We start from the raw sequence: 25,464 nt of genomic DNA, 5'->3' as shown, positions 1-25,464 counted from the left end.
TCGGACATGACTGAAGCGACTTAGAGGCGGCAGCAGCAGTGGCTGGCTCAGTGGTAAAGAATCAGCCTGCCAGTGCAGGAGATACGAGTTTGATCCCTGGTCTGGGAAGATCCCCTGGAGAAGGAAATGGCACCCACTCCAGTATTTTCACCAGGAAAAATCTCATAGAAAAATCTCTGTGTAAAAGCCCACAGAGGATCCTGCTGGACTGTGGTTCATGGGGTCGCAAAGGTTTGCACACAACTTAGGGACTGAACAACAACAACTGACATAATAGAACTCAAAGATTGATATGTCTGGAACACACTGAACAAAGGGGAGAGAAGTTGCAAAGACAGGCAGGGCTGAGATCTTATAGCACTTTAGAAGCCTTCTATAAGTGAAAAAGAAAGTTATCAAAGGAAGCTTTGACATGAGACTTCTATTTTAAGAGGATTACTTAAACATCTAGTAAAGGTGCTATTCCAAACAGTGAGAAAAATGAATTAAATTATAAAAAATTCATTAAACTTCTAGGATGCTGGGAGGGATTGGGGGTGGGAGGAGAAGGGGACGAGAGAAGATGAGATGGCTGGATGGCATCACCGACTCGATGGACGTGAGTGAGTCTGAGTGAACTCCGGGAGTTGGTGATGGACAGGGAGGCCTAGCATGCTGCGATTCATGGGGTCGCAAAGAGCCAGACACAACTGAGCGACTGAACTGAACTCAGGAAAGAATAAAGCTATAGACTCTTCCTAATTGTTTACTGAAATAAATTCGATAGATTAATTAAAATTCAAATACGTGTAAACTCAAGAAATAGAAAAATATATTGGTAAATATTTAAGAGATCTTGCTGTGGACTTCAAAACATAAAAGGAAAAAACACCCCATAAAACATAAGGAATGACTACATAAGTTTTAAAACTTCCATAAAACTTGTGTTGGTTAATGTATTTGAAGTTTCCACAATAGAGAAACCCAATCCAATGTATCTAAACAAAAACCAAAGGTCTCTGGCTTTCAGTGTCTAAGGTCCGGTCTTAGTAAATGTATGAAAAAGTGGTTTGCATTCTGAAACTGTGTGCACTGGTTCTCAGTTAGGCTGGGTTTCAAAGCAAACAGCCGAGCTTCCAAGAGAACTGATGTAATGCTTGCTTGGATGTGACCTTTCACATGTTTCCCAAAAGTGAGAATCTCGTTACTAACACTTCCACTTGTCTTAAAGGATGAACTTGTGGCTCTCTCTGTTGACATCCTTTTACATCCTATAGTTAATAAACCTTATATAATTTATCCAAGAAGTGTCTAGTCTTCAGTTCAAGAGGTGATCACTAACAGTCAAAATAGTGGTCACACAGTCTCCACAACAGGTTAAAAGAGTTTAAAAATTACAATCAGCATGTTATTTACTTTTATAAATAAGATTAAGACAAAACACAAAAGCAAGGCTTTCTCTAAATAAATAATGGCCTGAATGGAGTGGTCTATTTCTCTCAAAAAACAAAACCAAGTATTTGTGCAATGTTGTTAATAGAGAACAAAACATACCCTGAATTCATTGATCCTCCACACCTATTTTGGGCTTCCCTGGTGGCTCATCGGTAAAGAATCTGCCTGCAATGCAGGAGGGAGACATGGGTTCTATCCCTGGGTCAGGAAGATCCCCTGGAGGAGGGCATGGCAACCCACTCCAGTATTCTTGTTTGGAGAATCCCGTGGACAGAGGAGCCTGGCAGGCTACAGTCCATTGGGTCGCAAAGAGTTGGATAGGACTGAAGCGACTTAACATGGATCTCACGTCTACTTTACTGTAGGCTGTAAGCAGTGTTACAGGTATTTGGGGATCTAGTTTCATAGAAATCAAGAAAATAAAACATCCTGTTCAGAATTCTATTTTCCCCAAACCTCACAGTTCAGGTCAAAATTGCTAACACAAAATTGCATCTCCTATGTGCGCAAATTTCTCTCCTTGTTAAATTACAAGATGCTAAGGGAAGGGGCCCCATTTTATATTTGTTTTACATCACAAGGCAGCGAACAGTAACTGCTGAAAGCAATGCTGAGTAACACAGATATTAACAATGAATTTAAGAAGGCCGGGAGTATGTTAGACCGGGCGTTGGTGGCAAACAGATTTATGTTCTAATTCCTTGTGGGCACTTTTTGGCCGTGAGACCTTGGCTAAATCATTTTCTTTTAGGAGAAACCTCATTCATTAGGGACTTGGGATGTGTCAGGTACAGAGGGGATCCGGCTGTGAACAAAGTAGGCAGCATTCCTCCCCACCTAAAAGGTCTTTCAGTAGTTCAGAAGGCAGAAAAGAAATCTGAATAACCGTGGAAAACCCTAACTGTAAAATGGAAATCATATCCACTTCCAAGTGTTGTGCAGTTTAAATGAGATAGATAACATAGTTCAGTGCCCAGCACATAAAATAAACCAGACGATACAGACTGAAGTTTGACTTTCACTTCCTTATCGGTAATCTCCTCTAACACTGGTGGGCTCCCCAGGCCTTTCCGCTCAGGGCCTTATAAGCGGATACTTATCCGTGTGAGGCAAAGTACTGACTAGGCAAGCTGGAGACTGGGGAAAGTGAAAAAAAAGTGAAGTCGCTCAGTCGTGTCCGACTCTTTGCGACCCCATAGACTGTAGCCTACCAGGCTCCTAAATCCGTGGGATTTTCCAGACAAGAATACTGGAGTGGGTTGCCATTATCCCCGGCAAATTGTTAACCTCTAAGACCCTGGGCGCCAGTGCTCGAGTTCCCATTGGCTAGTCTCCTCCCGAAACGCACTCCTTTTCCCGCCCCCTCAGGCTACTATCTAATAATGCACGCCTCTCCACTACTTTTCACTTGCCCCGCCTCCGCCCCGCCTCCCTAACGGGTTCGCGCCATTGGTGGATCTCCCGAGCCGTGATGGCGATGGTGCGCCTGCGCCCTCCCTCCGGGCCTTTACCAGAAAAGGAGCTAGCAGGCAGAGGCTGGAGAGGGCTGGTCAAGCTCCGCCCGGGTGAAAGGGCGGCGGCTGAGCCGGGCGGGGCCGACTTCCAGGGCTGGCGGCTGGGCTGCGGTGGGGCAAGCGAGGCGCTGCGTAGCTGCGCTCTGCTTTGGCGACTCGGGGCTGGCAGAGCAGAGTCCGCGCGCCGGCCCCGGCGTCTGCGTTACGCGGCAGCGGCGACTAAGCGCTGGTGTCTCCAGCATGACGGAGCTGAGGCAGAGGGTGGCCCGCGAGCCGGAAGCTCCGCCCGAGGACAAGGTAGCGGCGGCACCGGGTGGGCGCGGCCGCGGAAGCGGCGTCCCCCATAAGCCCGTGGGGGGCGCGCAGAGAGGGGTCGTCTCGCCTTTTGACTCTGGCGCGGCCGCCTGCAGCATCGGGCCTCACTAGGACGGACGGTCCTTGGGTGCGGGGTCCCGCGGAGCTCGCGGCAGGGTTCAGCAGGTCGAGGTCCCGAGGACACGGCTCTGGGGTCCGGCTGGGGTTGGTATCACCGCGGCACAGGAAGGAAAGCGCGGGAGGTTGCGCACGTCCGCCTGCCTCGCAGGGCTGATTGGGGCGGGGGAGCGGGGGGGGGGTCCTATTCTAGTCCACCTTCCCAGGCGTTCCCGGGTGTGAAGACGTCGAGACCCCGCAAAGATTCCTCAGAGCATGACTTAACCTCTCCGATCTCCCGTTATTTGTTGAGGGGTGAAGGTGTATCAAGACAAGGCCATGAGATTTGCCTGTTAGGAGATTTAAACCCCTTCTCGAAAGTTAAATCTGTAGGCTTTAAGCAGAGAAGTCATGCAGTCATTAGGTGTTGAAAGGTATATTCCCCAAAGATGGACTTGTTTCCTGCTTCAGATGTGGGCTTTGTTGGGGTAGAGAGGAGGGTAGAACAGAGGCCATCTTGGGGGGGTGAGGGATGAGTTGAGTCGACTTCTTTGGTTGAAGTGAAAGGTCTGTGTAGAGAAGGTGAGGAGTGGCCTTGTTACTGTGGACGCTAAGTGACAGCACAAACTTCGTGGTAGTATTTCAAGCCTGGAGTTTGTCTTGGTCAGGAGCAGAAGCAGTGTTATTTGGTGGATTGATGACAATGATGTGTAAACTGGACTCAGGGAGCCTGGACCAGAATGAAAGAGAGTGTCTGACTCGCGGGTTGCCAACTGGTGACCTGCAGTTGTTTTCTTTGGTCCCTGTGTTGCTTTAAAAAACCAGAATATTTCTCCCAGCCACTTGAATTTATTGCCTATTTTGGATCATTGGAAGATCTGCCATCATATTCCCAGCTGATTAATGTTTGGCTGGAACTGAGGTTGGTGATGGACAGGGAGGCCTGGCGTGCTGCGATTCATGGGGTCGCAACGAGTCGGACACGACTGAGCGACTGAACTGAACTGAACTGAACTGAGGAATAGCTGCTTCCACCGATCCCTATTGCCCCTACACCAGACCCTCAATACCCATTTATGTAGCTTTCCATTTTAGAAAACTGGAGGAAAGGAACGTTAGGGAGATATCAGGAAGGAAGAAAGCCAAGATTTGGTGTCAGGGTGTCAACAGCAGTTATACTAGAAGGGTGAAAGATAATGGAATTTGATTTCTAGAATATGTTTTGGAGAAAAATTTGTTTGCAAGTTGAGGAGTCGCTTACAGAGACAAGGTACTTTGAAGTTTCTAATCTTGCCATTAAATACCCTAGTTTGGCCTGGAAGAACTCTGTTGCCACCATGCATTTGCCTGTTGGGAAGTTACCAGATGTTTTGAGGCTGTATAACCCTGTATAGGGTGAGAGATCAGTCTTGATGTTAATGGGACTTTGTGGTTTTAGGTGTGAAAAGAGCAGTCAAAAACGAGTGGTATCTAGTGGGCTGTATGTTAAAAAGCTACTTGTAAGAATTAGACTTAATGGTAAAAACAAGCAAACCCACATGCCCCCAAAACCATGAGGTTATGAGGTAAAACAAAATTTCTACCCTCCCCATCCAACTGCTTGGATCCATTTGAGGTTCACTGAATGCTTGTTGCTCCACAAACAGTCCATTAGCTCAGAACAAGGCAGTTGCCCCATTGCCAATATTTCTGGATTACCTTGCATGGGATTTTTAATAATAAAGATTCCTTTTAAAAACTGTGAAATGCTTTATTTGTCTTTGATGAATGTATGCTGTGCTTAGTCACTCTTTGCAACCCCATGGACTGTAGCCTGCCAGACTCTACTATCCATGGGGATTCTGCAGGCAAGAATACTGGAGTGGGTTGCCATGCCCTCCTCCAGGGGATCTTCCAAACCCAGGGATCAAACCCAGGTCTCCCGCCTTGCAGGTGGATTCACTGCCATCTGAACCATCACATGAATGTATATAAAATATTAAAATTAGGTTTATTTTATTTCATAGTTTGTAAAACTTACTTCCATGATTCTGACTTTGCTGATATTCTTGGGTTAAAATTTAAGAAAATCAAAAATAGTAAAACAAGGGTATCTTTTAAGGGAAATAAATGGAAAAATTCCATCTTTCTTATTTCATAGTACAATTCAGAAAACAGTGTCAGGTCAATTCACTAAAAGAACTGAAACAAATTTGAAAGATTTAGGAAAAAGTGCTACAGTTGCCTAACTGGTGTGACAAAATTTAAATAAACAGTCATTTCAAAATAATCTGGGGAATGTGTTTATTATTATAAAAGTCAGAATGTATTATATTTAGCATCCGAGGATGGAATTGTCAAGCCAGTTGCTAATAAAGGAAATTTTTCCTCTGGGAACCATGCTTATAATTTTAAAGTCCCAAAGCACAGTGTTGTTGCCAAACCAAGAAACTTGGTATTTAAGGTTTGGAAATGATCTTCCTCCCATCGTTCCATGTTTTTCCATTGGAGCTTAGGAAAGGAGAGAATGGAACTTGGGCCAAAACATGGGCATCTTAAAATTTATGATTGGGTTCGCATTTCAGGAGATTTTGTTTTGGAGGTTAGAAGGAAGGATGTGGAGTTTTCTACTACTGTCCTTAGGTGCTAGAGTGCTGTTTAAACTACAGCTTTACTCATTCAAGGCTTGCTTTCTAGATCAATGAAACCAGTATAAAGATGAAATAAAGGCATCATTTAGAAAGGGGAGTTTAGATTTTAACTGAAAATGGTGGTTTTAAGAGCAGGGGCATAACAGTCAGCTAGAGCTATCATCAGCCTGGACAGTGCCACTTACCAGCTGTGTATGTATGTGTGTGATGTCACTCAGTCCATGTCACTTGAACGTGTCCAACTCTTTGCCACCCCATGGACAGTAGCCTGCGAGGCTCCTCTGTCAATGGAATTTTCCAGGCAAGAATACTGGAGTGGGTTGCCATTTTCCTACTCCATACTAGCTGTGTAACTTTGAGCAAATCACTTAACTTGCATAAAAGCCTCAGCTTGTCCATCTCTAAAATGAGGGGTGATAAAAAGTAGCATGTGCTTCAGAAGATATTCATGTGGATTAAATGAGTATGCATGTTACATATGTTGAGCAGAAATTGTCACATTGTACTGTGTTAAGCTATTGTTTCTGGTTGAAATGTAGTTTTACAGGAAAAACTAAGATTCACCTTCTACTCTTGGAAGATGATTAAATATTTCAAGTTATAAGTGTTCAGAGTAGTCTTTTCATATTTATCACCTTTTAAAGAAAATTTTATAGACAGAGCTTGGCCTTCTGTGACCCAGCTTTTCAGTTCATTTTCTTACTGAATTTTTCAGTGGTCAGAATCACAGTCAGACTTGAGCTGTAGAAGGAATGTTGCTACATGCAATTGTCTTTCCCTAATAGCTTTTTCCGGAGAAGGCAATGGCACCCCACTCCAGTACTCTTGCCTGGAAAATCCCATGGAGGGAGGAGCCTGGTAGGCTGCAGTCCGTGGGGTCGCTAAGAATCAGACACAACTGAGCGACTTCATTTTCACTTTTCACTTTCATGCATTGGAGAAGGAAATGGCAACCCGCTCCAGTGTTCTTGCCTGGAGAATCCCAGGGACGGGCGAGCCTGGTGGGCTGCCGTCTATGGGGTCATACAGAGTCGAACATGACTGAAGCGACTTAGCAGCAGCAATAGCTTTTTCAGACCTCCCTCATGGCTCAGCTGGTAAAGAATCTGCCTGCAATTTGGGAGACCTGGGTTCAATCCCTGGGTTGGGAATATCTCCTGGAGAAGGGAAAGGCTACCCATTCCAGTATTCTGGCCTGGAGAATTTCATGGACTGTATAGTCCATGGGGTTGCAAAGAGTCGGACATGACTGAAAGACTTTCACTTTCATAGCATATTTTAGAATAGTGGTAAATAATTAAACATAGTTTTCTGTTAGACTTTAAAAGTGAACTACTGAAATAAAATCTTATTTTCAGAGCTCTGACTACTTCAGATGCAGGGGAAATGCTTTATTCTTTCAATCTTTTTTTTTTTTTACATTAAGAAATAATTTAGGTTTTGAATAATCAGTAAACCTTAACTATGGCTCCCAGACTTAAATAGAAAGAGAAGATGAAAGATTAGTTTGTCATTTGACCCAGTATTTTAAGTTGCTGATCAAACGGTATAATTTTATTTTAAAAACTCAGTTATTTTCCAATATTACGGCTACTTAAAATTAGTTTTTTTCAAAAAAAACATTTTGTTTAAAATGTTTTGTGTAAATTTTTGTGGTATTTCATTAGCCTTTAACATTTTAAAAAATATTAAATTGCTCTTATTAGATGTTAGAACTAGAAGGGATTTTAGGGCTAGTTATTTTATAGCAGAGTAGCCCAGAGAGCTTGTTACTTGCTCAATGTCAAAGCTGGTTAGATGCAGAGTTGTTAATAGTATGAAGGTTTTCTGATTCCTTTTTACTCATTATGTTGCACAATGTTGCCTTTTAGGATACAGACTTAATTTACAAACTTTAAAAGTTTCTGCATTGGTTGACTTTGATTTAAAAAAAGCCCAACTATCTCCTATTTTTTTCATGAAAATAGCAAAATCTTTCAAAATGCCAAATATATATATATATATGTATATAAACATGTGTGTGTATTCCTGAGTGAACTTTGAAACTCTGAGAAAACTTTTTTTTTTATAGAAAACGTTGATTAGGTCCTGTTTTCCTGGTTATTGGAAAAGTGGTGATTTATATATTTTAAGTTCACCCCTGGGAGCAGCCACTCGGGTATCCTTGAAAGGAACTCCTAGAAGTTGTCATCTCCTCACTCTGAGCTTCATGGGAAGCTACTCAGAATAAATACTTTCTGGTTGATGGCTCTTAGATTTAAAACTATTTGTCCTAAAACAATGTCATTCAGTATTTACACATTTTCTTTTAGAATGTTCACTGAACCCAAGGTCTGCTATATACAGTCTCACTAGCTCTGAGAGAGGGCTGGTGTCTGTGCTCATGGGGAAAACGTCCAGGATTTTATATCACTTTTGGCTCCAAATAATCCATTCTTCCTCCACTGATTTCAAGAAATCATAATTTTGAATGTATCTGGGAAGCTTTTGAAATGACTCTCCTAATTTCACAGTGAACATAATCACCCTTTAAACTGTTTGAAAAAAATAGTGCCTCATTATTTCTGGTTTGTGCACTCTGATATCTTTTCTAAGATCCACATAGATGGAGTGTGTTGAACTTCTTAGTGTTGCAGAGGGCTTGCCAAGTAACTCTCCTGCACACAGTTTTTTAACGCGCTCCCTGTGCTGTGCCAGTCTCCCCAGCCTTCCTGCCTGGTGCTGGAGGCTGTGGGGGTAATAAAACACAGCTTTTCACTTAACAGACTGTGTCTGGTTTGGAAAAGAGACTCTTGACTGTTAATTTTGCCAGCCTCTCCTTTGAAGAATACTGATTTGTTCCTAGGGTTGGGTTGAGTTCCTGCCTTCCAAGCCCTGCTGTGCAGTAGTTGCCTGGTTGGGGCGGTGGTGCGGTGCCAGCCAGGGCAGACCTGGCCCCCATTAGGCAGTTCACTGCCACTGCCTGGTCTTTGTTCTTCTGCTCAAGTTTGCCTCAGCAGTGGGGATGGCATAGGGCCCACTCAGTTGAGTGACCTTTTATTATTTATTTAGAGTGACCTTTTAAGGAAGGTAAAACTTTGTGTTATTTTGACTAGACAGTGTGTGCATGTCTCAGAATTGAAAGGTGATGGTGTAGCACTGTGAACACCTCCCTCCTACCTCCCTGATTCTCCTTCCCGGCAGCAGCCTACCCCTGCCCCGAAGTAGTGCTCATGAGCACCTGGAAGGTGGAAGGACCCGAACTGTCCTTTGAATTTGTTGCTCTTTGGCAGCAGCTCTTTTGTATTAGACTCACCCCAGGACCAGCCCGGGACTTCTCTGTGAAGACTTGGCTGCGTTTTGGAAAGAGCCCTTGCGATTTGAGATTTACTGGCAGCATTCTCTGCTCGTGGGTCTCTGACATTGAGAGGATGTGTGTCGCTGACCTGAATCCCTCAGTGGGTGGCTCTCAAAGACTTTACCCACAGTCTGTGTCCTGCCAGTCTTGTGAGTTTAGTGATCTGCAGGAAATTCCTAGGCATATGTATACCTCAGGCAGCACAAACTTGCTTTGTCTCAAATCTGATTTTCTCCTTTTAGACATTGACCTTCCTTCTCCTGTCCGCTCTGCTCCAGCTGGGAATCCATTAGTCCCTGTGTCTCTGCTCCCTCATCTAGTCCAGGCCAGGTGTTCACATCAGATGACACCTGGACTCCTTATCTATTGCTTTTGCATATTTAGGATAGTTCAGGATGCCTGAACTAGTTGTAAATCCTTCTAACTGAGTTACCTTCCTTCAGGATTTACTCGGTCTCTTCTAGTCCTCCTGACCTTTGAACAGCTCTGAAACTACTCTGTGAGTTACAGAAGGGAAGGAAAAAATTCTGACCCTCTTTTCAGATCTCTTAAATTTGGTCCTTTATGACCCTGTCTCTTAACCAACCCCCTTCCTGCTTGGGGCCTCTGTGACATGCATCTTGCCTCTTGATATTTCCAACCCTAGGAAATACGCTTGTTTTCTGTCACCCCTCTTTCCACCTCTACCTATTGAAGTCCTGTTTTTTTCAAAATCCATTTAAGATCTTCCCTCATCTCAATATGCTCCTTGCTAGTCTCTGGAACTGCATCCATATGGGTTTGTCTTTCCTTTTCTCCTTTGCCTTTCACTTCTCTTCTTTCTCAAACTAGGCTTCAACAGTATGTGAACTAAGAACTTCTGGATGTACTAGCTGGCTTTAGAAGATGCAGAGGAAACAGATTAAATTGCCAGCATGGGTTGGATCATAGAAAAAGCTAGAGAATTCCAGAAAAACTTCTACTTTTGCTTCATTGACTATGCTAAAGCCTTTGACTATGTAGATCACAGCAAACTGTGGAGAATTCTTAAAGACATAGGAATACCAGACCACCTTGCCTCCATCCTGTGAAACCTGTATGCAGGTCAAGAAGCAACAGTTAGAACTGAACATGGAACAACTGACTGGTTCAAAATTGGGAAAGGAGTACGTCAAGGCTGTATATTATCACCCTGCTTATTTAACTTCTATGCAGAGTACATCATGCAAAATGTCAGGCTGGATGAACCACAAGTTGGAATCAAGATGGCTGGGAGAAGTATCAATAACTTCATATGTATAGATGACACCACCCTTATGGCAGAAAGTGAAGAGAAATTAAAGAGCCTCTTGATGAAAGTGAAAGAGGAGAGTGAAAAGGCTGGCTTAAAACTCAACTTCCAAAAAACTAAGATCATGGCATCTGGTCCCATCACTTCATGACAAGTAGATGGGGAAACAATGGAAACAGTGACAGACTTTATTTCCTTGGGCTCCAAAATCACTATGGATGGTGACTGCAGCCATGAAATTAAAAGATGCTCCATGGAAGAAAATCAGTGACAAAGCTAGACAGCATATTAAAAAGCAGGGACATTACTTTGCCAACATGGAGAAGGAAATAGCAACCCACTCCAGTATTCTTGCCTGGAGAATCACATGGACAGAGGAGCCTGGAGGGCTACAGTCCATGGGATCACAAAGAGTTGGACACAACTGAAGCGACTTAGCATGCACGCAGTTCATTTCTAATGTTGTGTCCATTTTAGGTGTACAGGAGTGATTCAGTTTTTTATATATATATATATATAAATCTACTTTTTAAGATTCTTTTCGATTATAGGTTATTACAAGATAGGTCATATAGTTCCCTGTGCTGTATCAGTCCAGTTCAGTCCCTTAGTCGTGTCTGACTCTTTGCGACCCCATGAACTGCAGCATGCCAGGCCTCCCTGTCCATTACCAACTCCCGGAGTTTACCCAGACTCATGTCCATTGAGTCAGTGATGCCATCCAACCATCTCATCCTCTGTCATCCCCTTCTCTTCCTGCCCTCAGTTTTTGCCAGCATCAGGGTCTTTTCAAACAAGTCATTTCTTCACATCAGGTGGCCAAAGTATTGGAGTTTCAGCTTCAACATCAGTCCTTCCGATGAATATTCAGGACTGATTTCCTTTAGGATGGACTGGTTGGATCTCCTTGCAGTCCAAGGGACTCAATAGTCTTCTCCAACACTACGGTTCAAAAGCATCAATTCTTCTGTGCTCAGCTTGCTTTATAGTCCAACTCTCACATCCATACATGACTACTGGAAAAACCATAGCCTTGACTAGACAGACCTTTGTTGACAAAGTAATGTCTCTGCTTTTTAATATGCTGTCTAGGAAGTGATGGAACTGGATGCCATGATCTTAGTTTTCTGAATGTTGAGCTTTAAGCCAACTTTTTCACTCTCCTCTTTCACTTTCATCAAAATGTTCTTTAGTTCTTCTTCCCTTTTGGATGTTGGCAATTTGATCTCTGGTTCCTCTGCCTTTTCTAAATCCAGCTTGAACATCTGGAAGTTCAGGGTTCATGTACTGTTGAAGCCTGGCTTGGAGAATTTTGAGCATTACTTTGCTAGAGTGTGAGATGAGTGCAATTGTGTGGTAGTTTGAACATTCGTTGGCATTGCCTTTGGGATTGGAAGGAAAACTGACCTTTTCCAGTCCTGTGGCCACTGCTGGGTTTTCCCAATTTGCTGGTATATTGAGTGCAGCACTTTCATAGCATTATCTTTTAGGATTTGAAATAGCTCAGCTAGAATTCCATCACTTCCACTAGCTCTGTTCGTAGTGATGCTTCCTAAGGCCCACTTGACTTCACGTTCCAGGATATCTGGCTCTAGGTGAGTGTGAGTGATCACACCATCGTGCTTATCTGGGTTGTGAATATCTTTTTTGTATAGTTCTTCTGTGTATTCTTGGCACCTCTTCTTAATATCTTCTGCTTCTATTATGTCCATACCATTTCTGTCCTTTATTGCGCCCATCTTTGCATGAAATGTTCCCTTGGTATCTCTAATTTTCTTGAAGAGATCTCTAGTCTTTCCCATTCTATTGTTCTCCTCTATTTCTTTGCATTGATCACTGAGGAAGGCTTTCTTATCTCTCCTTGCTGTTCTTTGGAACTCTGCATTCAAATGGGTATATCTTTCCTTTTCTCCTTTGCCTTTAACTTTTCTTCTTTTCTCAGCTATTTGTAAGGCCTCCTCAGACAGCCATTTTGCTTTTTTGCATTTCTTTTTCTTGGGGATGGTTATGATCACTGCCTCCTGTACGGTGTCACGAACCTCCATCCATAGTTCTTCAGGCACTCTATCAAATCTAATCCCTTGAATCTATCACTTCTATTGTATAATCGTAAGGGATTTGATATCTATTATAATAGTGTATATCTGTTAATCCTCAGTTCCTAATTTATCCCTCTTCTCTCCTTCTCCTCTTTGGTAACCGTAAGTTTATTTTCTGTATCTGTGAGTCTGTTCTGTTTTAAATAGAATAGTTTCTGCTTTAAATAGCCTGTTTCTGCTATAAATAAATTCATTGTATCTTTTTTTAGATATTAAAAAAACGAGCCACTGATTTATTTATTTATTTGACTGCGTCAGGTCTTAGTTGCAGCACTCAGGATCCCTGTGTCACGTGGGATCTTTCACTGGTGCAAGGACTCTCTAGTTGTGGCACATAGGCCTAGTTGCTCCAAGGCATGTGAGATTGTAGCTCCCTGACAAGGAAGTGAATTGCATGACAGATTTTCAACAATTGCACTGTTTTTAGACTTTTTGATGATGGCCATTCTGACTGGTGTGAGGTAATACCTTATTGTAGTTTGATTTCGTTTTCTTTAATAATTAGCAGTGTTGAGCATTTTTCCATGTGCCTGTTGGTCATCTCTTTGTGTTCTTTGGAGAAATGTCTATTTAGGTCTTCTGTCCATTTTTTGATTGAGCTGTTTGTGTTTTGATATCAAGCCGATATTTTTGATATTGCCATTTTTTGAGATTGAGCATTTTGGAAATTAAGCCCTTGTCAGTTGTATTGTTTGCAGATATTTTCTCTCATTCTGTAGGTTGTCTTTTTGTTTATGGTTTTCTTTGCTGTGCAAAAACTTGTAAGTTTTACTTGTTTATTTTTGCTTTTATTTATTTTACCTTGGGAGACTGATTTAAGAAAGTATTTCTGTGATTTATGTCAGAATTTTTGCCTATGTTCTCCATCAAATTACCCATGATATTTTTCACAGAACTAGGCCTAAATAATTGTAAAATTTGTGTGGAAACATAAAAGACCTGGAATCACTGAAGCAATCCTGGAGAAAAAGCACAAAGTTGGAGGCATAACCATCCCAGACTTGAGACAATACTACAAAGCCACTGTAATGCAACAGCACGGATTAGCACAAAAACAGACTAAAACAGATAAATCAGTGGAACAGAATCAAGAGCTCAGAAATAAACCCGCACACCTGTAGTCAGTTAACCTTCAACAAAAGAGGCAAGGATTTACAGTGGAGAAAAGACAGTCTTTTCAGCAAGTGGTATAAAATTAGAACACTCTCTCACACCATAGGGCTTCCCTCATGGCTCAGTCAGTAAAGAGTTTGCCTGCAATGCAAGAGACCTTGGTTTGATTCCTGGGTGGGGAAGATCCCCTGGAGAAGGGAACGGCAATCCACTCCAGTATTCTTGCCTGGAGAATCGCATAAACAGAGGAGCCTGGCAGTCTATGGTCTATGGGGTTGCAAGAGTCAGACACAACTGAGCGACTAAGCGCGCACACACACACACACACATACACACACACTCACACCATAAACAAAAATAAACTCAAAATGGCTTAAAGACTTAAATATAAGACATGACACCCTAAAATGATACTCCTAGATGATAACCTTACTTTTTTTATGCTGTCAGGAGCATTTTCCGACATCGTTATGGTTTATAAAAGTTTTTTGTAAACAGTATTTCAAACTTTTTTTTTAAATTATGAAATAGATGAAAATAAAATATATTCATTGTAAAAGCACAAAAAAGAAATCACCTTAATCCTTCTACATAGAGATAACCGTTGTTAATATTTCTTTTTATACACATTGCACATTCCTGCATTATGTGTACTATTGTAATTTACAATGTAACTTACAATGTATTGTTGTAACTTATAAGAATATGCTCTAGGAACTTCCCTGGTGGTCCAGTGGTTAAGAATCCTCCTGCCATGCAGTGGACACAGATTCCATCCCTGGTCCGGGAAAACCTTATATGAGTCCATCCGTGGTCCTGGAAGATCTTACATGTGGTGGGGCAACTAAGCCTGTACAGCACAACTGCTGAGCCCATGCTCTAGAGTCCGTGAGTTGCAACAAGAGAAGCCATCGCAATGAGAAGCTGTGTACTGCAAGAAGAGTAGCTCCTGTGCACAGCAAAAATAAATAAGTAAATAATTGAAGAATATGCCCTAAACATTGTTCGGGTCTAAACTTTTTAACCCATTATCATTTTTAGTGGCTGTGTGTGATTTTGCTGAGGCCATGGTGTTGCTCTGAGGCATTATCATGCCTTTCTTGCATGCACTGTACCTTAGAGTAAGCAAATAGTTAACTGGAAGTTTCTCTGTATAGAATAATTGAGAAAGGAGTGATAGAATATTAATATTTTCACAACCATTGGGTTGAATAGAATGAGGCAATAACCATCAGTGCTACTACCATCACACAACCAGATATTGTGTATTTCCTGATACAAGTATATTGTACAGTACTACTGACGGAGAAATCTTGTCCAAGAGAATCATACCTAAGACTATTCAAGACTCGAGCCTAACTTCTAGTTTACAGGAAATCCAAGGGACAGTGAGAAACAGCACTGGACAAGTGCCCTGGTTACTTTAGAAAATAAATGCAAGGAGACCCACCTCCCCTACTTAAAAAAAAAATGAAGAGGGAAGCAATGGAGATAGATATATGGAGAATTAAACCTATGAATTAGAAGACTCAAGACATATTAATGATTTCTGGATCTTATTTGGATCCTGATTTCATCAAATTATAAAGAGAAAAATGAAATTATTGGGTAAGTTTGAATATTGGATATTTAAAGGAATTGTTAATTTTTCTGATGTGATATAATATTAGTAATGTCTAAAAGTCCCTGTGAAAAAGCACTTACTATGAAGGAAACAGTTGACAAATTGAGCTACATTAAAATTAAGAAATTCTGATAACTGAGCTATTAAAAGAGAATGGAAAGGAAGGCCACAGACAATGAGAAGATACTTATCAAAAACACTTCTGACAGAGGACTCATTAAGAATCTATAAGTAATTCCTACAAAATGAATATAAAGACAACTCAGTAGAAAAATGGGTACCTCAGATGGTCAGCAAGGGTTGAAGCAGTCACTGTTGATAGGTGTGGATGAGTTTGGTGATGAAGAGGGTGAGACACTCTTTTTGCTCTCAAGTGTCTCAGTTTGGAGGATACATTAGGTCATCCTAACGATGGGGTTCACATCAAGTGAATTGTCAGAGTCAAGTATCTTGTTTTTGTACTGCTGTAAATCTTCCTGAAATGTTAGGCTTTCATCTTCCTATGGACTATGGTGGACCATACTTTAGGATGGAAAAACTGCAGAGTGAAATTGTGTTATATTCTTGGTAGTTATATTAAATTTTTCTTTGTATGGTGCTATATGATATGTGTCAGGCCATTTTTTTTAAAAGAAGCTTCTTAGGAATTCCCTAGAAGTTCAATGGTCAGGACTCCACATTCTCACTGCTGAGGGCCTGGGTTTAATCCCTGCTTGGGGAACTAAGATCCTGCAAACTCTGTGGCATGGCCACAGAAAATAAAAGGAAGCTTCTCATTATAATATCTTCACAAGGCATGTGTTGACAATATGACTCTCAAAAGTACCTTTGGAGACCATACATCTTTAGAAATTTAATATACTATTTAAAAATTCTGGTGTTCTCCCAGTGTTGTTTGAAATGTAACTTAACAATTCCTCCCCTTGAATTTCCCTGGTGACCCTGTGCTTAAGAACCCACCTACTAGTGCAGGGGACATGGGGTCGATCCCTGGTGCTGGAAGATGCCACATGCCACAGGGCAACTAAGCTGTGCAGTGCAGCTGCTGAGTCCTTGCACCCTGGAGCCCATGCTCCACAAGAAGAGAAGCCACCACAGTGAGACGCCCATGTACTGCAACTAGAGAGTAGCCCCTGCTTGCTGCAACTAGAGGAAAGTCCATGCCCATCAATGCAGATTCAGCACGTCTCCCTTCTCCCCACCCCACCCCCTGCAAAAAAATGTTCTCCAATTCATTGTCCTGTTAAAAATTCTGAATGGATCTTTGGGACATAAGATACTTTGGGGACATTTTTTCCATCTGTAAACATTGGAAACATGTTGAGGATCATGTGCATTCTATGAAGTGTGTATTAATCCCCGTGTGTCTTTACAAGAAAACATTAGCTGGGGAGGGATGGCAGTGTGTATTGCTTGATCCAGGCTTCTCTTCTGGGTTGAAGAACTCATTGCCTCCTCCCAAGGCAGACAACACAAAGCTCCGTCTAGTCACCAGTCGTGTGTGGCTGATAGTCCACATCACACTTGGATGTCCAGTGGTCTCCTCACTGGGTCTGACAGCTTATATATGAAGGAGTTATTATCTGTCATCTCTTTCCCCTTCAAGTACAGTTGTGAAAAAGGGACAGGATGAAGGTGGGCAGGACAAACCCCATTCTGACATGGAAAGAATGGGGTAGACACACAGCAGTGTCTTGGTTCATCTCTGTCCTGAGTGGGAATTGGCCTGACTTCTGTGTGGTTAGATGGAGTCTGTTGCCTGAAAGGCTTCATTTTAGGTTGAGTGGTTAGGGAGCACAGCCTCCTGAATCTCATCTACCATCTCATAGATCTCAGTCCAGAGCTCTTCCAGGGTTTCAGAGGCCTCCTATTTTTCCTGGTAACTGTCTTCTCTATATATTCTTGGTTGTTCCCCCTGCCCCCACCGTTTAATTCCATCCATCTTAGCTCTTCAGTCTACTTTGTCATCCAAAAATTTATTGAAATCTCATCCACTGATGATCTCTGTCCCCTCGTTTTTCTGTCTAAGGTCATGGTTTTATTACTTATGGTACCCATTGACATTTCAGTGGGATGTTGAGGTTAAAGGGCGTGGGCCCTGTCTGCACTTTTCAGTAGTTTTGAGGGACCAAGCTTATCTTACAACATTAGAAGCAGGTAGTTGCAACACTGTTCTTGTTGCTGTTTTATGTGTGTAGTGAAAATAAAAATGGTTCCTCTTGACTGGTGAAAACTGAATTCTGGGCTTCTGCTTTTGACAAGCAAGGCCAGAGAGCTAATGATTGACCCTGGGAGGTTTGGTTAGAGTTTTCTGGTGGAGGAGACGAGACAGGGTAGGAGGCCAGTGAAGGAGAATGTGGTGTGCTACCAGCATCTGAGAGAACAAGTGTTTGAGAAGAAAGAAAAGGTCAGTGTCAGGTGCCTTGGAGATGTCAAGTAGAATAAGAAGTAAACAGGGTTTATCTTCTGCCCCTATATTTTCCCAGAATGACCCCCAAATCAACTTATGGAAGATACTGTCTCAGAAGGTAATGGGACCTAAGTTTTTTGAACAGTAAATCTTTATACTACATACATTTGCCATTTTATGGATTTTGCTAAGCTTTTTTGGTGATTTTTTTTAGCCCTTATATAGCTTTTCAAAACAACTAGCAATGTATATTTATAACCTGTTTCTTTAAACATAGCAAAATCTCAGGCTTCTTTGCCAAAAAGTAGCCCTTGATCCGTTTAACTCCAGGTGACTGAAAACCAAAAATGATAGAGGATTGAACACAATAGAAATGTTATTCCCTTACATAAAGGAAGGTTAGAGGTCAGTAGACTAGCAGCTTCATAATGTCAAGGATTCAGTTTCCTACTCTTGCTCTTCAACCATCCTGAGTGTGTGACTTCTGCCTCTAGTAAAGGATGGCTGCTGCAGTTCCAACCATTGCATCCATATTTCAGAAAGCAGAAAGAGGGGCAGAAGAGGGCTGCTTCTTTCCTGTAAGGCCATTTCCTTGAAAATGCTCACTCTTTCTTTGTTTCCTTGAAAAACTCACTGTTTCTTTGAAAATGGTCACTGTTTTCTTGAAAAACTTACTGTTTCTGCTTACAGCTTATTGGCCAGACTTTGTCACATGTCTTCCTCTGGTTGTAAGAGAAGCTGGGAAATGGCCATGTACTTGGCTAAGCATTGGGGTTCTATTACAATGGGGGGAAAATGAGAATAGATGTTGGGGCAACTAGTGATCTCTAAGCACTTCCAAAGGCCTGAAAATGCCTATTAAAAATGGGCAGGAGATCTGCTAAGCAAAGAAAAAGAAAAGGTGAGGGAAGATGAGGGCAGAGCGTAGAAGAGATCGGTGATGGCTGAGGGTCTTCTCCAGTGGTGGCAGGCAGCTGATTTCATGGACAGTGAGGCAGCAAGGAAAGGGGGACTGTTTTGCAAGTTTGGGGATGGGAAGGGAGAAGGCGGCTGAGAGCTGCTTGCTCTTCAGTGGGAGAACACTTGAGGCACAGGCCTTGAGCACCTTTTGGATGGTGCAGTACATAAATGTTTGGCAAACAAAGGAATAATATGTAGAAAAGTCCCTGCGTCCTTGAATCTCCCAAGATGGATGTCTAGTACCACTTTGTTAAAAATAGAGGAAAATCCAGGCCCTGAGTTCCTTTCCATCATCATCTGATTTGTATCTTTTGATCTCTCTATAGGATGGAGCAGTAATTGTTGTTTAAAATGATGCGCTTAAATTCTTAGAAATTTGTGTGGTGGAAATAGCCAGAAAATGGTGCAGCTTTAATAAGATGATTTTGGATAGAAGTTATTGTCCATGTACTCCCTTCCCACTATTGCAGCAGAAATGTGTATTTCCTAGATGTTGGAACAGTAACTTGTGGACAGGGCTACTGGCAGGGCTGGCATTGAAACCCACTGTCCTGTTGCCTGAAGAGCCTAACAAGGATGTGCATTGTGGCCATTATCTTTGAAGAAACAAATCAGTTTTTAATAATTACAGTCTTCAAAATAATATTAGACAGTGTTCAAAATGAGAAGTCCTTGGTGGAAAAATAACTAAAGGATGAGATTGAGAAATAGTCTTATATTGCATGTGGACACTGGCTGGCTCAAGTTCTCATTGCCTCTGGCCCTTTTTTTTTTTTTTCTGTTTTTTTTTGCCATGGGCTTAACACTTTCTTTTTTTCCCTTCAGTTGCAGGTTTATCGTGTCTCATCCTGCTTTGAGGTGAAGGTGTTTTTAGAAGCTCCTTCCTTCATTGCTGATCTTTGGCTACTTTGAATAGAATCTCCCACCATGGTCCTGTCTGTGCTGTGTTTCGGCCCAAGTCTGTGCCCTCCTGTAGTTTTGGGAGAGCAAATCGCACACGAATTTTATCTTCTCATAAGGTTGTCAGTCAAACACCCAGTTTCTCTCGAACAGTTGCTATTACTAACTCTTGTTTGTTCCACAGATTTCTTTGTACAGAGACTTCTCAGTTTGCACATGGTGGTCTAGGGAAAAGGAGCCCCTGGGGGGATAGCAGTTTTGAGAACTTGTAACTAAAGAACCATTTCTTCCGCAGATATAGGCTCTTCTAGGAACTTTTCGTCAGACAAGTGACACCTCATCTTTTTGTAGGGTCCTGCTTGAGCCCTAGGAGCTTTGGTTAGACATCTTGTTTCCTAGATCTCGGGAAAGAATTATCCTGATTATTTAGTTTAGTGTTCTAACATGGCTATTACATTTCTCATTGGTCTTAGGATATCCAAAACACTAGAATGAACCACCACTTGAAATTGAAAAAACAGATTTTTAGTGTCCCAGGAATCAAACAGGGGATAGAAAGCCAGGATGGTTTGAGATTTTTCAGGGAAATTGGCCTAGCATTTCCAGCGTTTGTTGTCCACTAATATCTCTTGACTTTGATAAGTTCAGCGCAGGTAATGTGGTTGTGGAAGCTGATCTTAGGACTGATTCTTCTGATTGCTTCAAAGATTGTCTTACTGCCTTGTGTGTTCATCTGTGTGTGATCCCAGGGGCCATTCATCATTCTGAGGTGTTTAGCACTGTCTGGTCAGGGGCAGAGGAAGGACCTTGGCACAGGGGTACATTTGAGCTGCAGGAGCAGGAATGAGTCAGGGGTCCCAAAGTACAATGGGGAGGCCTTGAGTGCCCTCCATAGAGCTTAGGAAAAGGCAGTAAAGGTGTCAGCACAGAGGAGTGAGAGGCTTAGATATATTCATTTTGTACTTTTAATTTTTATTTATTTATTTTGTTTTATTGTTTCTTTGTTGCTGTACATGGGCTTTTCTCTAGTTGTAAACAGGGCTACTCTTTGTTGCGACGTGTGTGGGCTTCTCTTTGCGGTGGCTTCTCTTGTCGCAGAGCTCAGGCTCTAAGGCACGTTGGCTTCAGTAGTTGCGGTGCACAGGCTTAGTTGCTCCGCAGCACGTGGGATCTTCACGGACCAGGGATTGAGCCAGTGTCTCTTGCATTGCAAGGCAGATTTTTAACCAGTGGCCCACTACGGAAGCCCTATAATTTTTAAATTATGGAAGCAATACTTGTGGAAAATGTGGAGGTGACTGGAAACTATAACTGTGTAAACTACCCAGAATATAACTGCTGTTAACATTATCATCATGTCCTGTTAATCTTTTTCCTATGGTTTTAAAATGGCTGTTTGGCATTCTTTCCTATCTTTGTTAAACAGATAATGGCAGAATCTTCTATTGTTGGACATATAGCTTATTTCTTTCTGTAAATAATGCTATGATGAAAATCCTCATAAATTGGGTCTCTCTGGATATTCACTTAGGATAGTGTCTTAATATGGAATGACTAGATCAGAGATGTGAACCATTTAAAGGCTGCTTGTACATATTTCCAAATTGCCTTTCAGAAAGGTGGAACTGGTATACATTTCCAGGAGTACTGAATGAGTATACTGTTTTTTGCCAACCTTGGTCTATAGTGAATATTCTTTTTATCTATTTGTTCAGTCTGATATGAGAAAAATATCTTTTTGTGGCCATTTTTATTTATGTCATTTACAAATACAGGTTATTTGTATTTAGCAAATTGTCTTTCTCTTTTGCTGATTTTTCTATTGGTATATTCACATTTTTCTTACTGATATAAAGTTGTTTTTTTTTTTTTTTTAAGTAATGAAGTTGAAAGATCTAAACTGTGGAATTGTTCTTAAAGGATTTTTGGAAATGATTATCCATTTTTCACAGACATGCCACTAGGATAGTCTAGAGATTTGGGGCAGTGGGTGCTCAGTAGGGCTGTGATATTATTACACGGCCTGTCATGCCGTGACCAGCTGGTGATTTGTATACATTTCTAGAGGTGTGCTTACTGGATTATCAGAAGCTTTGGCTCCTATTTTATAGGGATGAGCAAAAAGGCCTAAAATTCAAGTTATAGCCTGAACCATGCAGGGCTAAATGTTAGTTTCTTTCTCTTTGCCTTAGCCTTCTGTCTTCTGGGGCTCTTGGTTTCCCCAGTCATTTTTCTTCCATGGTGTAGCCTCTGTGAGGCATGGAGCCCTTGTACCCTGAGGTCAGCTCTGCCCCAGTCTCCTCTGTGGAACCCTCTTGACTACTACACCCTATTTCTTCATTCTCCTCCCTTCTCCAGTCTTCTGTGGAAACTGTCCAAATCCTGGTTGGGTGGTATCTCCTCAGCAGATGAAATCTTTGGAGTTGGGCTCCTTGTCTTGGATTTCTGCAGTTGTTATGAGCTCAGTCAAGGCAGGTTGATCCATCATGGGTGTTCGGGGTGAGCCTGAAGGCACAGCTTTCCTTTATGTCTTGGTCGTAAACTCCTAGTTGCTGTTGGACTTGGCTGTTCGTAGACCTAAAGTGATGGGAGGTTGAGTGGTGCTGAGTCAGCTGTGAAATTTAGCAACTGGCTGGGCAGTCTGAACCAGGCCTCCAGTTTCAGGAGGAATTTGTTGAGCTTAGTGATTAGGGTTGTGGAACAAAAAGAAAACATTGGCAGATGAGTGTTTATTTTTAGTATTGAAGTACCATGCTGCATTAACATACGATATGCTTAGTATCAATCCCAATGTTTGTTGAAAAGTGTTTGAAATTTTTAAAGTTAAAAAATGATAAAACTGAATGGTTCGGATGCACAAAATCTGGACTTGCCACAGAAGATAAAGTACAATTTAAATGCATAAAAAGGCTAAACTAAAAATTACTGTTGGGAAGGAGGAAATTTCCCCCTCTACCCCTCTTAAATTCTGATGGCTGCACTAATAATAAAATTGATGGAGGACAGATTAACAAGAGAAAAAGAAGCATTTTAACTCAAGCACATGGATCCCCCATAGGAATGGAACCTAAAAAGTGGCCACAGCAGGTAGCTTTATGCTTTTCAGACTATTTGTGAAGAATTGACAGGATGAATAAACTTAGGTTTTAGATGCCCAATTAGTGAAGAATCTAAACGGAGCTTGGCTTGGCATAGTAAATTAATGACAAGGTTAGTTTATATAGGCTTCTTGGGTAAATTCCCTGTCTCTTGGATATAAGGGTGTTCTCTTAAAGCTCCAGATTCAGGGAGTACACCTTTCACATGAGAGATTTATTTCTTGCTTTCAGGGAGACAGAAAAAAGGGTTGAAGTGTCCCTTTTGCATTGGCCGTTTCTTAAATAACTACTTCAAAATAATTAGTATACCGTTGTGGCATATTTTAGGGTGGCCTGCCTGAGCCTCAGTAATGGCATGCATGTGTGACAAATGGCTTAGACTGAACACAGCTTCACTCGCACTATGCAGCAGAACACTTTGGTGACTTGGATTTTCCTCCCTGCATAAGGAAGCCTGTGGATGGATTTCTTCCCTTACCCATGTTTTTCTCAGGCTCCGGAATACCTACCTGTAAGGCCTGAATACTGAGCTGTCTTGTCATTGGCCAAGCCTTTCTGATTAAGAGATTGTTGCTCCCAGGGACCTCTCAGAATAAATGCTCTGGACTAGCTGGGACTGATGTCTACAGTCTATGTCCAGAAGTTCTTGATTGGGCACTGAGCCTGAGGGATCTCTCAGGCTGTGAAAATTTACTGGCTCTGTCCATTCTTAGCTCAGGCCCAGCTCTAAGAGCCTTGGATAGAGGCTCCACCCATGATTGAGTTCTCTGGAAGAGACACAGCTTGGAAATGTTCTCAAGGCAAGAACTGATTGATAGGGAGGATAAACTCTAGGATTCAAGTTCAGTTCAGTTCAGTTACTCAGTTGTGTCCTACTCTTTGCGACCCAATGGACTGCAGCACGCCAGGCCTCCCTGTCCATCACCAACTCCCAGAGTTTACTCCAACTCATGTCCATTGAGTCGATGATGCCATCCAATCGTTTCATCCTCTGTCATCCCCTTCTCCTCCAGCCTTCAGTCTTTCCCAGCATCAGGGTCTTTTCAAATAAGTTAGTACTTCGTATCAGGTGGCCAAAGTATTGGAGTTTCAGCTTCAACATCAGTCCTTCCAGTGAATACTCAGGACTGATTTCCTTTAGGATGGACTGCTTGGATCTCCTTGCAGTCCAAGGGACTCTCAAGAGTCTTCTCCAACACCATAGTTCAAAAGCATCAATTCTTCTGTGCTCAGCTTTCTTTATAGTCCAACTCTCACATCCATACATGACTACTGGAAAAACCATAACCTTGACTAGATAGACCTTTGTTGGCAAAGTAATGTCTCTGCTTTTTAATATGATTTCTAGGGTGGTCATAACTTTTTTTCCAAGGAGTAAGCATCTTTTAATTTCATGGCTTCAGTCACCATCTGCAGTGATTTTGGAGCCCCCAAAAATAAAGTCTGACACTGTTTCCATTGTTTCCCCATCTATTTGCCATGAAGTGATGGGACCAGATGCTGTGATCTTAGTTTTCTGAATCTTGAGATTTAAGCCAACTTTTTCACTCTCCTCTTTCACTTTCATCAAGAGGCTTTTTAGTTCTTCACTTTCTGCCATAAGGGTGGTGTCATCTGCGTATCTGAGGTTATTGATATTTCTCCCGGCAATCTTGATTCCAGCTTGTGTTTCTTCCAGTCCAGCATTTCTCATGATGTACTCTGCATATAAGTTAAATAAACAGGGTGACAATATACAGCCTTGACATACTCCTTTTCCTATTTGGAACCAGTCTGTTGTTCCATGTCCAGTTCTAACTGTTGCTTCCTGACCTTCATACAGATTTCTCAAGAGGCAGGTCAGGTGGTCTGGTATTCCCATCTCTTTAAGAATTTTCCACAGTTTGTGGTGATCCACACAGTTAAAGGCTTTGGCATAGTCAATAAAGCAGAAATAGATGTTTTTCTGGAACTTTCTTGCTTTTTCGATGATCCAGCAGATGTTGGCAATTTGATCTCTGGTTCCCCTGCCTTTTCTAAAAGCAGCTTGACCATCTGGAAGTTCACGGTTCACGAACTGTTGCAGCCTGGCTTGGAGAATTTTGAGCATTAATTTGCTAGTGTGTGAGATGAGTGTAATTGTGTGGTAGTTTGAGCATTCTTTGGCATTGCCTTTTGGGATTAGAATGAAAACTGACCTTTTCCAGTCCTGAGGAAGGCTTTCTTATCTCTTCTTGCTATTCTTTGGAACTCTGCATTCAAATGGGTATATCTTTCCTTTTCTCCTTTGCTTTTCACGTCTCTTCTTTTCTCAGCTATTTGTAAGGCCTCCTCAGACGGCCATTTTGCTTTTTTGCATTTCTTTTTCTTGGGGATGGTCTTAATCCCTGTCTGCTCTACAGTGTCATGAACCTCTGTCCATAGTTCATCAGGCAGTCTGTCTATCAGATCTAGTCCCTTGAATCTATTTCTTACTTCCACTGTATAATTGTAAGGGATTTGATTTAGGTCGTAGCTGAGTGGTCTAGTGGTTTTCCCCACTTTCTTCAATTTAAGTCTGAATTTGGCAATAAGGAGTTCATGATCTGAGCCACAGTCAGCTCCCGGTCTTGTTTTTGCTGATTGTATAGAGCTTCTCCATCTTTGGTTGCAAAGAATATAATCAATCTGATTTCAGTGTTGACC

General features: G+C 41.9%; 1 protein-coding gene across 1 annotated transcript in view; it reads left to right on the top strand.

Annotated features, from left to right (window-relative positions):
• Nucleotides 1–3,006: 3,006 nt before the first annotated feature.
• The window catches only part of CDS2 (CDP-diacylglycerol synthase 2), a 56,883-nt gene continuing 34,425 nt past the window's right edge, over nt 3,007–25,464 (top strand). Inside the window, exon 1 of the mRNA XM_006047747.4 lies at nt 3,007–3,245. Coding sequence (XP_006047809.3) covers nt 3,189–3,245 — 57 coding nt within the window. The 5' untranslated portion in view covers nt 3,007–3,188. The remainder of the gene's footprint in view (nt 3,246–25,464) is intronic.

The sequence above is a fragment of the Bubalus bubalis genome, chromosome 14 (genome assembly GCF_019923935.1).
Source record: "Bubalus bubalis isolate 160015118507 breed Murrah chromosome 14, NDDB_SH_1, whole genome shotgun sequence".
In the NCBI taxonomy this organism is placed as follows: Eukaryota; Metazoa; Chordata; class Mammalia; order Artiodactyla; family Bovidae; genus Bubalus; species Bubalus bubalis.
Note: the sequence above shows the minus strand (reverse complement) of the source record. Positions and strands in the feature narration are given on the sequence as shown.